The sequence below is a fragment of the Melospiza georgiana genome, chromosome 1 (genome assembly GCF_028018845.1).
Source record: "Melospiza georgiana isolate bMelGeo1 chromosome 1, bMelGeo1.pri, whole genome shotgun sequence".
NCBI lineage: Eukaryota > Metazoa > Chordata > Aves > Passeriformes > Passerellidae > Melospiza > Melospiza georgiana.
In genome coordinates this window covers 19,648,857-19,663,005 of record NC_080430.1, presented here as the reverse complement: position 1 = coordinate 19,663,005, position 14,149 = coordinate 19,648,857, and the positions used below count along the sequence as shown (strand labels likewise).

Below are 14,149 nucleotides of genomic sequence, written 5' to 3'. Positions count from 1 at the left end.
TAGGTGAGCCACACTGAAGCTCCAAATCTGAATGCAGAAACTGCAGAGGCCAGAGAGTGGTCTGAAGGCCTGCCTGGAGGAGCCCCAAGCCCATCTGGTTCAATGATAGAGACCTCAGAGCTTGACTGAAGGAAGATGAGGCAAAACGCAAAGGACAGCAAAGCCAGTGTACAACTGCTTCGAAGGGAGAATTTAATGGGGAGATAACACCAGAATTTTCCAAGCAATTTAAAGTCTTCTCAGTGCCTTAAGAATCTTCTTAAAAATATCTTCCTTGGGTCCTGGAAAAGCTGCTGTATAGACAACACAGGCTGTAAGCATATCAAGAGAAGAAAGATGGAGGAGGAGGAAAACCATAGAAAAATTACAGTTTGAATCAAAGAACAACCACAAAACCTGACAGTTGTTTGTGAAAACATTGAAAATGAATATTTATGCATCAAGCAATATTTTAAGATACAGATGTTAATACCTGCAGATCTCTCTTTGTAGACACAAGTGGTCTAAGCCACAAGCCAGCATGAGAATAGGCCTCTCTACATGTAGACTTTATCAACAGCAGGCAAGTGAGAAAGAAACCAAAGATAAAATATGTAAAATCAAGGACTTCTTAGGATCTTTTCAGGATGTAGTGCATAAATATGAATCTCCATTTTCCACTGTCATTGTTAAGCACAATGCCCAGCACATAGCATCTCATGCAGCATCAAATCTGTGGAACAGGTGAGCTCTGTGGCACATCATCTCCTTCTGGTACTAAACACAGTTCAGAGTTTGGAGCTTGCAGCAGTGCTGTGGGGCTTAGTCTTCTGAGTGCACAAAAAGGATTTCCTTACTGGTGGGCACAAAAATACATAGGTCAAACCCATTGACATTGTTTCCTCTGTACTGTGGTCTCATTTTCTCAAAGGATAAATTTGTCTTTATAAATGCCATATGCCAGTTGGTGCACTGCGCTTGGGATTCCAACTAATTGCTCAAAAACTGGAGGATGTATCTGCACACTACCCTACAGTATTTCTGATGTTACAGCACAGACAAAACACACACCCAGACAGGCCACGCATATCCACAGGCCACTGCTCAGCCTGCAGGTTAGTTGTTCAGATGGTGCCCTCAGTCATATGGTTGACTTGCATTAACCTCTGCAGGAAAATCTGAGTAAGAAATCTATGCCTTCACTTCAGCCATGTCTTCCACCCATTTCATACTACTTCTTTCCTTATGCCAATATTACTGTTTTCAAGGTTGTGCAATAAACAGAATCACTGAAAGAATGATGATAAGCTAAATCATTTGGAAGAAAAAAAGATCTGGCTCCTTTGGTGATATCAGTTTAATGTGTCCCACAGGTAGCTTCATGGGAAGATGACAGGTAGTCACAGCAAAACAGTATTGGAAACATGGTTGGGCTTGGTGGTGTGAGTGAGAGAAGGGAGAGAAGGTGGTGATCATGCACTGGGCAGCTAATCCCTCAGTACAGAGAATTCCATGGCACATTATCTTATTCTTGCTAATTAACACACCAAAGAAAATCGAGAGCCCAATTCTGAGACAGAGGCAACCTAAAAGCATTGATAGCTAGAAACTCTTGAGTTTTCCAATCCACACTATGGAGGGTTTTCATGAGAATTTCATGCACCAGTACACAGATATTTTTGATAATTATATTCTATGGGACCACTAAGACAGGAAAGTACTTCAGTACCTCCAGCAAATTATGGAGGGTTTTTCAAATAAAATACATTCCAAGTGCTTAAGGTCCATTTTGGCAGCTCTTAAATCTTGATCTTATTGAAAAACTGCTGTTTGCTACAGTATACATAAAGATTGGATATTTGTATACTGGCAGCATTTCAACATATAAATGCACTACAGAACATGGAATCACAACTCTGTAACCAATTAAATTTCATATGAAAAGCTAACACATTTCTTAAGTAGGAATTAGAGTGGTAGCAACTGCATGCCACTTACCTAGGAGGAACTAATCAGCTCCATTTGTGGCTGCCATTTGTCCTCATTCATTGTTAACAGCCTTCTTCAAACCAACACTTGACAAGAATATAAAAATTCTAATGCAGTCCACTGTAGCATACATTTAACACTCAAATAAATAAAACATGTCCCTAAGCATAATAATCTTCTTCAACTACAGGCAGAGCAGTTCCAAAATACTTCTGGAATTTATTTTAACTTAAACTTTCTTACAATGTTTTAAAAATAATTTACTTGTGTCAATGAATAAAGATGACATTTGTATACAAAATTGTCTTAAAGAAGCCAGCAATGCAATCTTTTTTATTAGTGCTGCACTGAGAGCACACCTAACAAAATTCCCATTCAAAGACAAGCAAACCAGTATCAATTAAAACAGTGGACCTCCTTCACTTACTCTATTTGCTTCTTTAAACAAACCAAGGGTCATGGAATGTAACTTGGTGTTCTGTTGAAGGGTTACAAATGCAAACTGAAAAAGGCAAACCTTTTAAGGAGGGGGCATGTCTGAAATAAAACAGTGGTTTAAGAAACTGTTTTCTGGGTTCAAGTTTGATGAATAATGCTAAATATTCTACTTAAGACTGAAAATTCAAAGCTTCCTTAGTTAAAGAAATATCCCTCTTTGAGAGCTTATACTAATGAGTGTGGTAGCTTTACAGTGTATTGTTTATTAATATAATACATACATGGTGCTGGGTTTAATATTTTATTTGAATGAAGTTTAACGTTATGCAAAATAAATTGTTATGTTACATCCACTGTGACATCAACTAAAATGTGAACTAGGTTGCATAGGTTAGTACTTTGGGCAGCATGATGTTGCTCTAGTCCACCAAAGCTTAAATATTCACAGTGTAGAGGAAGAAACAGGAATTAAAGCATTTCTACTAAAATATATTTTAATAGCTGGTGTTAACTTTCTGCATAACAAAAGCCAAATTAAGATGATACATCATATGATCCAAGAGTAAGTTTATCTGTCCTTTGAAAAAACAGTTGTTACCTTCATAACTGTATACCCTCAAATACAGTACAGTTTTGCAAAATAACTAAAACTTTACACACTTCAAAGCAAACATAAGCCAAACTGCACAGCGGTTCATTTTTGCTTTTTATATCACACTGCAAAAACCAACAGCTGAGAGATTTTCCACATCATGCTAATCAATGTCAATACAGTCATTGCTGTCTTCCAATGGTCTAGCAATTTCTAATAGTAATATTAAATACACAATTGAAATGCTACAGTATAGCTTATTTTCCCCCCTAAAATAATAATAATTAAACAAATGTCAACAACAACTGGATTACAACTGAAGTACAATATGCAAATTCTATTTATCAGACACAAGAAGCATATGAAATTCCTTTGAATATACTGTTGTAGTGCAGGCAGTTTAGGAAATAGAGCTTTCAGGTTTTCTTTCCAAAGGAGAGATGGGGTTCCTATGGCATAAAGCTGGAGAAAATCACTAAAGCATTGCAAAATGGTTTAATCTTCTACAGCTCACTAGTACTTTGCATTTGCCAGCACATCAGTTTGGAGGACTTCTTTCAACAGCATCTTCTGTCTGTTTCAGTATATTATTTAAACATTTACTAACTAAAGCATATTCTATATTTTAAATGGTGTATTAATTAACTTAATAAAAATTATCATTTTATACCCTGTACCACCTTCTGCCAAAGACCTCTGTATATGTAATTTTTTTTTCATCGTACAAGATGACATGCAGTCACCGTACAATAAAAACTAGAATTATTACCTTTCCCAGGTATTGGAGACCTTCCACATCCCCAAGAAACACTCGGCAGGGACACATTTGTCAAAAACATAATCCATGGGAGGTGATTCTCTGTCAAATCCCAGTCGGCTGAAGTAGTTTATTGTATGTCAAATGTAATCAAGAAAACCCTGTTTCATCAAGACTAAATGCTAATGTTCCATAATGAAAAATTACAACTGCAGTACCTGTATGTAGCTTTGTTCAAAAAATGAAGCTAGCCAAGCAAGAAAGAGTAATGAAAAGCAAGGCACCCATTTGTTCTTGTATGTATGCATGAATATGCTCTATGTTGTTTTCTACATTTATACTCGTGTTAGCAAGAATTACAGCATTCTTTATAGAATTTTTATTTCTAAAATGGGAACATGTGGACTTCCAACCTGAATTTTGGAACAGCTTGAGAAATTCAAGTCCTTAAAAGCCCTTTCCTTTCTCCAGAAAAATGTGGACTACAGGAAGAAAGAACAGTGAGGGGATCATGCTGTGCTAAAAATGAATATAAACTTTAAAGGTGACAAGACAGCATGTAGCATCTTTTCACCCCTATATCACACTGCATGTAACAGTCTCCAACATATGCTTTGAAAAACGTGTGCTGGCACAATTTAGTTCATGACTTACTCTCTTTGCCTTACAAATTTTAGTTCTTATAAAAAAAAATATATATAATTGCATTCTGATAATTTTGGGCCTTTGATTGCATTGCTTAGAACAAAGCTGCAAAATCACACTAAAGTTTGTTTTATATCAAAAAGCAGGAACCATTCCATAGAAATATTAATTTCTAAGCATATATGATAAAAAAGTTGACTACAACAATAAGTAACTTAAACCAGATCTTAATAATTCTGCTGACATACCATTCTCAAGAGAAATACAATCCACATACTGTTTTGTTTTCTTGACCTTTTATTTTTTGCAAATTGCTTTAGCTGCTCTGCCAGGCTAATGAATATTCAAAATTCATAAAGGAAATTTTATTTCTATTGTTCAGCATAGCATAGCTCTCTAATGTCACCAAATGCTCATTTCCTGATTTACTTCTATATATAAAGTATTCCACACTGTAAGCTGTCTTCCCATTTAGGAAGAATGGCTGTGAATTTATAGGTGGGGACTCTGTTTCATAAGTCACTAAGAATTGCAACTTGATGTCATATAGAAATTCTCTATATTTCTTTTTTATTCATATTTGGTTAGCAAACTGACACCCTGTTTTTATTGTTGCCAGCATTGCACAGCTAATAGAGCAGCACAGCAGCAAGTGACAGCCAGCTGTGCCTCAGGCATCATCTGAAAAATTTGCCAGCCAGCAGAAGATGGAATTCCTCTCCTCGCTGTTGATGGCCAGTGATGAAAACCAGCACAGAAGCAAACGGCTCGTTTCAGAGCTTCTAACTCAGCATACCACATCAGATTTAAAAAAATCATTTGACTTGCTGATTTCATGTGGGTGTCACCAGTAATGCACAAGGGTCTGCTGCAAGAGCAGCTCCTTATGCAAAACTTGTAAGAATTTTAAATCACAGCAGTCAACTATATGAATTACATATTTACAGTCAAGGAATTCTACTTTCAAAACACATTTCTTGAAGTTGGATACTTCTGGGCAGCTTTAGCCTTGAAATTAGACTGCTGACAAGAAAGCACAGGTAATTCCACAGTCATGGACATTTTTAAATTTCTTTTTTAATGCAGTCATTCCATTCTGCTTGGCAGCTGGTATCATCTCTGTGTTAGCAAGAACCAAAATAAAATTGCATAAGCTTACCAATTCTTTGGAAATTGTATGCAAAAACAGTATGCAAAACTAGAATTTACAGGGATTTGCATTGACAACTTTCAGTTGACATAACAAATCCATACTGCCTTCCTTATTTAATTTTTAAATAGTTATTGCAGGGTTTCCTGCTATGTGAGATGAGAAGTACAAAATTGTCTAAAAGTTCTATATTTAATTTTACTTTACAAATTTTATAAATGAAAGAAAGCCAGTGCAGACTCAATATTCTGAGGGCTACTCCAAAGTTAACTTCCTCAGCACATGGCTGAACTCCACAAATTATTTAGCAGAAAAACATTTTTTTCCTTACATATTTCTGCATCCACATAAATAATTTCTCACATGGATCTTTAACTCTTTTGTCCTTCCTTCCACGATTTCTCCCTGTGAGGGAATGCAGCACCCAAAGCAAAAACAAGTTGCCTGTGACCCAAGCCTGCTGACAAAATCCCTCATCCTGATCCACTGTCACCAGCTGTTAGATCCTCTCCCAGCTTCACAGGCTGAGACCTGGATCTCTCAGTTCTGGCTGTAAGTTAAGAGACATCAAATAGCACATGTGAAGGTTTGTCAGCAGAATATTCTTACTGTTTTCCACAGATGGCTAAACTGAAACATAATGGCATAGGGCATGTTGGATTTTGCTTAGTTAGTTTTCCCTTCGATGTCAGTTATGAGAAAGATTAAGTCACTAAAAGAGAACATAATTCTTCTCCACCATTAATCATTTGGCAAGCGTACAACCCACTGTTGGATCACCAGGAGTTTGGGAGCAAACTGAAGCAACAGGCCATTGCTCTGAAATGCACTACAAGAACCAGAGCTCTCCTCCACTGCTCGATGGAGGCACAAGTGTTTCTGCAGCAGGGGAGGGACATCAGCTCATCAGCAAAGCAGCCATAAAGCGAGTTACCTGTGGTGAGGGAGGATGTGACTGCAGGCTCTGGGGGCTGCACAGGGAATTTATTTACAGCACTACAGGGGAAGGTCAAGGAGCTAACATGGAGCACTGGTTGTACGTTGCCCTAATGAGAGTTTCTATTTAAATGTTAAGTATTGTTACAAGGAAACAGAAGAGCTGACAGGTTTTCTATTTTAGATAGTCTTTGCAAGGGATCTCCTGCGGAAAAGATACTGAAGAACCATGAATCTAGACCTGGATTTAATTGATGGATTATGATGGAAGCAAAGCTAATAGATCACTTGGAAATAAGAAAAAATGGGTAATCCAAGAATAAATGTGGATATGCAAGAGTCAGGAAATTTTTGTTGTCAAAATGGACATATTGACTGTAAGGCTGCTGGGCAGTAGGGAGTTTTATTGGATTTTTTTTACTAGCATGTTACTTGTCTTTATTTCAAATGACTGAATTATCTACTCAACATATTAATTTTTATTAGGAAGTGAATGGCTTAAACATTAAACGTTTCCCTAATAATTTGAAGATGTGTTCAAACTCAGTGTGTTAACCTCCTGTGACTTCAGAGTGCCATAAGAAGTGAATCAATTTTATGGTTATAACATCTTTGAGGTGTAAGGAAAAGGCATTACCCCTTTATAGTTAATTGACCAAAGTTTTTATAGGACTGGCAGCACCAGGCTTCCATATATGTTTTGTCACTTTGAGAGAGCACTATTATAAGCAATGCTGTTTTCAAAGCTCTGAGTTTCTTGTGGATTATTTATTATTTCTTTAAAGGACTTTAAAATGGATTCTGAGTGAGAATGCAAACTGTTATAGCAGTGATAAAGTAATGATCATGAACTCTTAAAAGATTCTTCTGATTTTTTTTTTCTAAAAGGTTAGATTTTAAGTAAATCATAATAAAGCTCAAAGGACAAGAGACAAAAATTAGTTAACAAACTCAATATAATTTGCTGGAAGCATTCCTGTTTTCCCAGTTCTCTGAACAGTACCATACATCCAGCCATCATCAATTGGTTGCACATTGATGATATAATCACCATCCCTGAAGGAAACTTCATCTTCATCTTGAGCACTGTAGTCATACATAGCTCTGTATGTTCTCTGTTGAAGGAAAGAAAACAAGACTGTAAAGCCTCAAGTCTAAACCTGAGATTCCTTGATTCCTTCTCTTTGCACAAAATAGAAAAGAGAAGGAAAAAAAGAATAGAGAGAGCAAAGCAGAGAGAGAAATCATCTGTCAAAAATGAAACAGTATCCCCTTCTACATCCTGTCAAATATACAGTGAATACAGGCCCTTGTTCTGAGCAGCAAGATAATTATTTTGTTAACTCACATTGTCCTATGGCTTCAAACAAACAGATTTCAAGCCATCCACTGCATACTGAAATATTCTAACTGTTGTTTCATTAATTCACTAGTAACAGTTCATTACATCCAGCCAGGCTAGCTCTGCTTCTGCTCCCTATTTGCATGATTCACAAATAGCTTCTCCTGTGCCTTCACTACAAGAAGAAACACAGTCTTCATCCAGGCCATTAACTTTTCCATCTCACTGAATGTCCTTCATTTCATTAGGATTTTACCCAAATTAAGAATTATGAATGCATTATTACCTAAAGGAAAGACAAGATTTTTTAAATTCTATAAAAATAATGTATATGAATACTTATATTTTCATATTCAGAGAAAATTTTGCACGTAAAGTCTCATCATTAGCTAAGAGAAATTTCTCCACAACCCTGCCCACTATGAGACAAGCTTTCAGCCTTTTCCTCTATTTTTCTAAATGGAGTATTTGTTTTCACTCATAACCAATAAAATGCCATCATTTACTGGAATTCAAAGTGAATTTTCAAACTCAGGAAGAACAGTGTCCCCTTGTATCTGAACAGCAGAATAAAACTACCTCATTTTAAAATTCCCAATTCCCAAGAGTACTTTCTTTCCTTACCCTGCCTCTTAACACAAGTCAAAAGCAGTTCAAGCATCGCCGATAATATCCAATTTCCCTTCCGGTAATTTTTGCTAGGTTACCATATGTAGCTGAATTTTTCTGGTACAATAATTTAGAGCGAAAAAAGGCAAAACAGTCAATGTGTGAGTTCATGCCTAGTACTGTTGTCTGTGCCTCTTAAAAGACAGTAAACTTCTCTGCTCAAGAAAACAGCTCTGAATTAGTTTTAGTTCATATCATATAAATGGGGGGCTTGAGTGTTTTTAATAAAACTATTTTTTAAAAAGGTAGAGATTACTCCATATGGAGTGAGCAAACCATTTTTCACATGTTGGAAATGTGGAATTATTTAATCCAGACTCTATAGGGCAACTGATCATTACTGTTCCCATGCTAAAAATCTACTTTTAGTCTTGGCTCTATCATTGGTAGTGCAAATTAAGCAGGGCAGAGAAATCAGCTCCTGTTTAAACACTGGACACCATTGGAGACCACCTTTCCTGACAAGTCTACCCTGAACTGCATTTGGTAGCCCTGTGCTATATTCTTGTCCCCTGCCATGCCTTGTAGTTTTGCTGACCTACAGGCTGTGACCAAGGGCAGTTTCCAACCAGAGGTATGTGCTCTCCTAGTGGTCCCTTAATGTCTTCCAAGTGCACATGGAAATCAATTTAAAAAAGGATCATTTTTAATGCACTACATGACAGTAAATAATTTCTTGGCTCCTATCATCACCAAAAATCCTTAAATATTCATAAAGTAGACAACTAGCCATCAAAAGGCTCTCTGCCTTTCAGAATCTTATTTTTTCAAACTATTTCAACTGATCTCGCTGCTGAGCCTTGAAACTAACTCTTAAAAAGCAGTGAAAAATATGCTATTACAACAAATTCAGCAGCAGTTAGCCCTTTAAACAATTTATTTCAGAAGAGGGTCAATTTAACAAAAATGGTAGCAAGTCTATATCTGGTATAAGGCAGTAAATGGATTTTGCCTAGAGCCATCTTCTAGGTCTCCCTTAAATGGGAAAAGACTGGTGAAGAGATTAAATGTTTTATTAAACTAACAAAAAAATTGGAAAAATAGAGAGGTTTTTGCTCAAAAATAGAGAGGTTTTGCTCACTCAGAAGGATGCTCACTCTTCCTTGGAGCACCATGGCAAAGGACATATTGCTGTTGTCTCCTGAAAGGCAGCTTGACTACATCACCAGTGATGCACAGTTGTGAAGACAAGCCCACAATTTCAAACTTTAAAAGAATTTATTAGGGCCCTAAATGCTGCTGAGAAACCTAAATTTATGGCCTTAACACCTAATTAGGTGCTAAATGGCTGTCAGGAGAAATCTCCATAATAATCCTGTTAGCATTTAATGCCTAATTATCACTGCAGAGTGTAGTCTGGGCTATATAATCGAGAATTACAATGCCTAAAGGACTCAAAGCAGGGATTTTAAAATGCATTTCAGTGAACTATTCCTCAGTACTCCTCAGTCAGTAGTGAGTTTAGCGGGTACTAAGTTACAAGAGGGTGTAAGTTTGGAGTTCCTGAAAAGAGTCAAAACTCACTTATCTTCCGCTTCCTCAAAGGCCTCTATCAAACTGCTTAGACAGACCGATATGTCTCGTCCATATAAAGAACTGAAATCAAAATAATATATTCTCAGCTCCCCAGCCTGTTCTGGGCTGACAGGTGTGTATTTCCACTTCACCCCAATTCATACTTGTTCTGTGGATGGCTCCATGCAAGGAGCAGTAACTGCTGCAGCATCCTTCACACACAGCAGCCATCAAGGAAAGCCAAATTGAAGCATAGGTTTTGTTTTCCTACCACTCTTGGATATCAAACAGTGGGTGAACTTTTCCAAATAGGAAAATAAGCCTTCAGGGCTGTTATAAAATACTTTGTACCCTAAGCAACAATTTAATTCACTCCATTATGCAGAACTGCTCACAGAAAGCAAGGACAAGTTAAGAATCAGAAAATAATGCAATTTATTTGGACAAAAAAAATAACTATCCAAAGATTATGTTAGGATCATGCCTAACACAAAACAGCTCAAAATTAAATAAACCAGATTTTAAAAATTTAGAAATTAGAAAAATTCTGTTTCTTAGTATAGGAGACTAGTGAACATGATTATAAAATGAACTTATGCATTTTTGGGACAGATTTGATAATACAACAACTCAGTTGAAAGGTGCAAATGTTCTAGAGCAGCTAACTCTGAATCTTCTCCATCCTGATATAACCCACGGGATCTTAATCACTTCTGCCCTAGAGATGTCTCTGCAAAACTCAGGCACTGATGATTTTCTTGAGCAACTTCACTGCTTTTAGCTAAGCCTCAAAAGCTGCTCAGGTTTTGAGGTCACTATTCAAGGATTCCTTTCCTCCAGTCTCCTTCCCCTGGCACTTTCTTCTCATCTTTCCTCCCTCTGTCATAAGCCAGACAACACTGCACCTCTGGCAGTACTGCTCCAAGCCCAGAACTGAACAGGCAGCTGAAAGCAACACACCTAAACAGCCTGTAGGCTTGTCAGATCTCCCACAGCATGCCCACACCTCATTTTGAAAGCACTCCAAGAGAGTCATCAGCCTTCAGTCTGCTACATTCAAATACATCCCCAGCCAGGGATTTCCCCCAGGCATCCTCTGAGACCACTCCGTGTTGTCCCAATAGCTGAGTGCAACATTTGCAATGCACCTGGATAAGCTGCACAGGCTAATAAAAATATCCTGGTCCTAAGATGGGAAGACAAGGGAGCCTGGAAGATTTCTAACTGCATCTGAGATGCCTCTTTTGGAGCAGAATCATCACCCCGGGGTGGTAAGATCACATTCTGTCTTCCTCACCAGACTGGCAGGTTAGCAGTCAGCGCCAGGCCAGCAGTCCTTGATTTCCTCTCTCTGGAAATGCTTGGGATTTATTTTCTAAAGGGAAATCTACTCAGTCTTTAACAACAGCAAAATGAGTTTAAATCATGGTGTTTGCTGTTTTCATTTTTTTCCCATGACAAAATATTATCCCTTACATGGATATCAAGTGAAAACAGTTTCACAACAGGGAAAATAAATCTGTTGAAATAAGTCAATCTTACTTTTAAAATCCTTTAACATCACTTCCTTCCTTTCCCTATTGCCTTCACATTGCTAATTCTGGAAGAAAAGCAAATGATGATTTCAAGATGACTGAAATGACACTGTTTTGACAGCCTGTCAGGTAAGTCACAGGGACACAGAGGTATTAGGAAATGGTGTTCATCTCTCTGCCCACAAAGCTGCAAAGGCTGGTAAGTGCATTCTGAGATTTGCAGGCATCTCCATTTTCTGCCTGCTGGATTTGAGGGCTGTTTGCTTTGCTCCCCAATGACAGCAAATCTGCTGGCAAAGCCCAGGCTTCTGGGTTGCCCACTTTTTGGATTTTGTCTCTTTTGGAAATCAACCAATTCCCAAAGTGCCTTGTAATATCCTTGGAAATTAATGGCTGATTCCACTATCAGCTGTCTCACAGCTGTCATGCAGGTGTCCAAAGAGTTTCTCAGGTTATTGACTCACTCAGTGATGGAGGTATCTGGATCCCAGACTTTCCAGCAAGTTAGCCCCCTCAGCCCCAGACAGCTGAGAATCTGACAAACCTGAAACTACTCACACCACACAGAAAGTCGTGACCTTTACAATATAAAATGTCATGGAGTTTCATTTTTACAAAAAAACACAAGTTTAATCTAATCTTGAAAACAGGTTTTTTCCAGCTCAGCAAGCTCTAAGTTTCATTCATAATTAAATATTTATTCATCTCTAAAACAGGTGACAGAGGTATTCAAAATAGTTTAAAATTCAAAAAGAGAATATTTTAAGGTAAAAGGTGGCTGGATCTCTAGGCAGCTAGGAAATCTCTAGGCACTGATATGATTTTAAAAATATGATAACCATTAAAACTGAAATTTTTATATAGGGAGTTTAAAAAAAGAAGCTTAATTTCCTAAAAATCCCAGCTGAATACCATTCAGCTCTCCCTCCATGACCAGTTACTTTGTAAAGTGAAATATTCTCTCCAGCTCTACATTCCCATCCACCACAGTTGAGAAGTTCATGAGACAGCCACAGTTTCATGGTAAAGCTTTTTCTCGGTTGCCGACCTGCATAACTCAATTTGGATCTTACACGAGTCGCTGCACGACTGCTGTGTGCAATTAGAAAGGGCACAGCAATCTGGAGTCTGAGCGAGCTCTACACAAGCAGAAGTAAAACAGGTAGGCACAAAGCCTGCTAGCACAAAATCAGCAAGTCAAAAAAAGTGAAACTGATTTAAACCAACAGGGTGATCTTAAGAGATCACTGCGTTTCATCCAGTGCTAGGAGCAAGAGCATAACATCAAAATTCAGCCTGTGAAACACTGTCCAAGCATCTACTATTTGTTTTAAGTAGACAAGTAGGTAAAGAATTCTGTTATTTCTCTGCTCTCCAAATATCATACCTTTTTTAAAATGTATTCTGATATAGTTCTTACCACTGCCCATAGTCACTTGAATCTTTTTAATACATGAGGACTACCAGTTACATTTATGATGAAGACAGTCAAATTAGGTCAACTGTAGAACTCTGGGAGTTCAATTCTGTCATATTTAAGAGATCTCACAATAGCTGATGATGGTGCTTATCAAACAAAATTCTCCTTTAAATTCAGTACTCACCAGACTTGCTGAATGAGGCTGTGAATGCATGGACCTCATGGATGACATACTGGTCTGGTGCATGTATCCATATCCTTGAGTCTGGCTTTGTTGATATGCCCCAGGGAGAACAGGGGCTGCATTAAAAAAAATACACACACATTAATTAATATTTGAAAACAGCCCTTAGCTAACATTTTGTAGAAATGGTAGACTATTTTCACTGTTAACAGCATTAATTCCTCCATACAAAGCAGTTCAGAATTATTTTCATAAAGAACATAAGGCTTTTTAAAGGTTGATTTACACAGAAATGCAGCCAAAGATATAGCAATATATCCACAAACACGATCATGGTTAGTTGGAAGGAAAAGTTTAATGTACTATTAGAAGTTTAATCATTGAATGGTTTACGAAAGTTTAAGACACCACTAACTCAATTTTGTTACCGACATAGATGAGGCACTAAATATATGTCCCATAAGCTGCCATCTTTAGGGAATGAATGATGAAAAAGCTAATACAGTTTTGAAATGGTTCACTAGAAATTCACTGTAATTAATTCTTAACTCATTGCAAACTCACTCTTATTTATTAGGCTATGAACAAAGAATGATTGTGATTCACAGGAAGAGGCAAAAATTTCAAGAAGTGAGCCCACAGTTGAGTTTTTTAGTTTATTCTGATTCCATCAACATTCTTAGTCCAATACAGAGAGATCAATGCTACTTGTACATTTCAAAGTCCACCTTATTCAGTATTTTCCTCTTAACACATAATTGCTCAATTTCTTTAACACATATTTTATTCATGTTTTAACAATTCTGTATGCTAATCAATAATATATTAACTTCTATTGTACCAAGAACTGCTGAAATCATGAACACAACCAACAGAGATTCCTAACGATTGCTTACTAGAAAAGCATTCATAAACTTCCCACATCTGCCCAAATATCTTACTATAGCAACCCACTGAAATAAAATGTGTCAAAAACATGGTTGATCAAAAAACTGTGA

The 14,149-nt window shown here is 37.3% G+C and overlaps 1 protein-coding gene across 2 annotated transcripts in view; it reads right to left on the bottom strand.

The window, feature by feature from the left end:
• Window positions 1–2,167: 2,167 nt before the first annotated feature.
• The window catches only part of NEBL (nebulette), a 246,579-nt gene continuing 234,597 nt past the window's right edge, over window positions 2,168–14,149 (bottom strand). For both annotated transcript variants that reach the window (XM_058045761.1, XM_058045752.1), the window contains exons 6-7: window positions 13,152–13,267; window positions 2,168–7,601 (exon numbers count right to left, since the gene is read on the bottom strand). In XM_058045761.1, coding sequence (XP_057901744.1) covers window positions 7,425–7,601; window positions 13,152–13,267 — 293 coding nt within the window. In that variant the 3' untranslated portion in view covers window positions 2,168–7,424. The remainder of the gene's footprint in view (window positions 7,602–13,151; window positions 13,268–14,149) is intronic.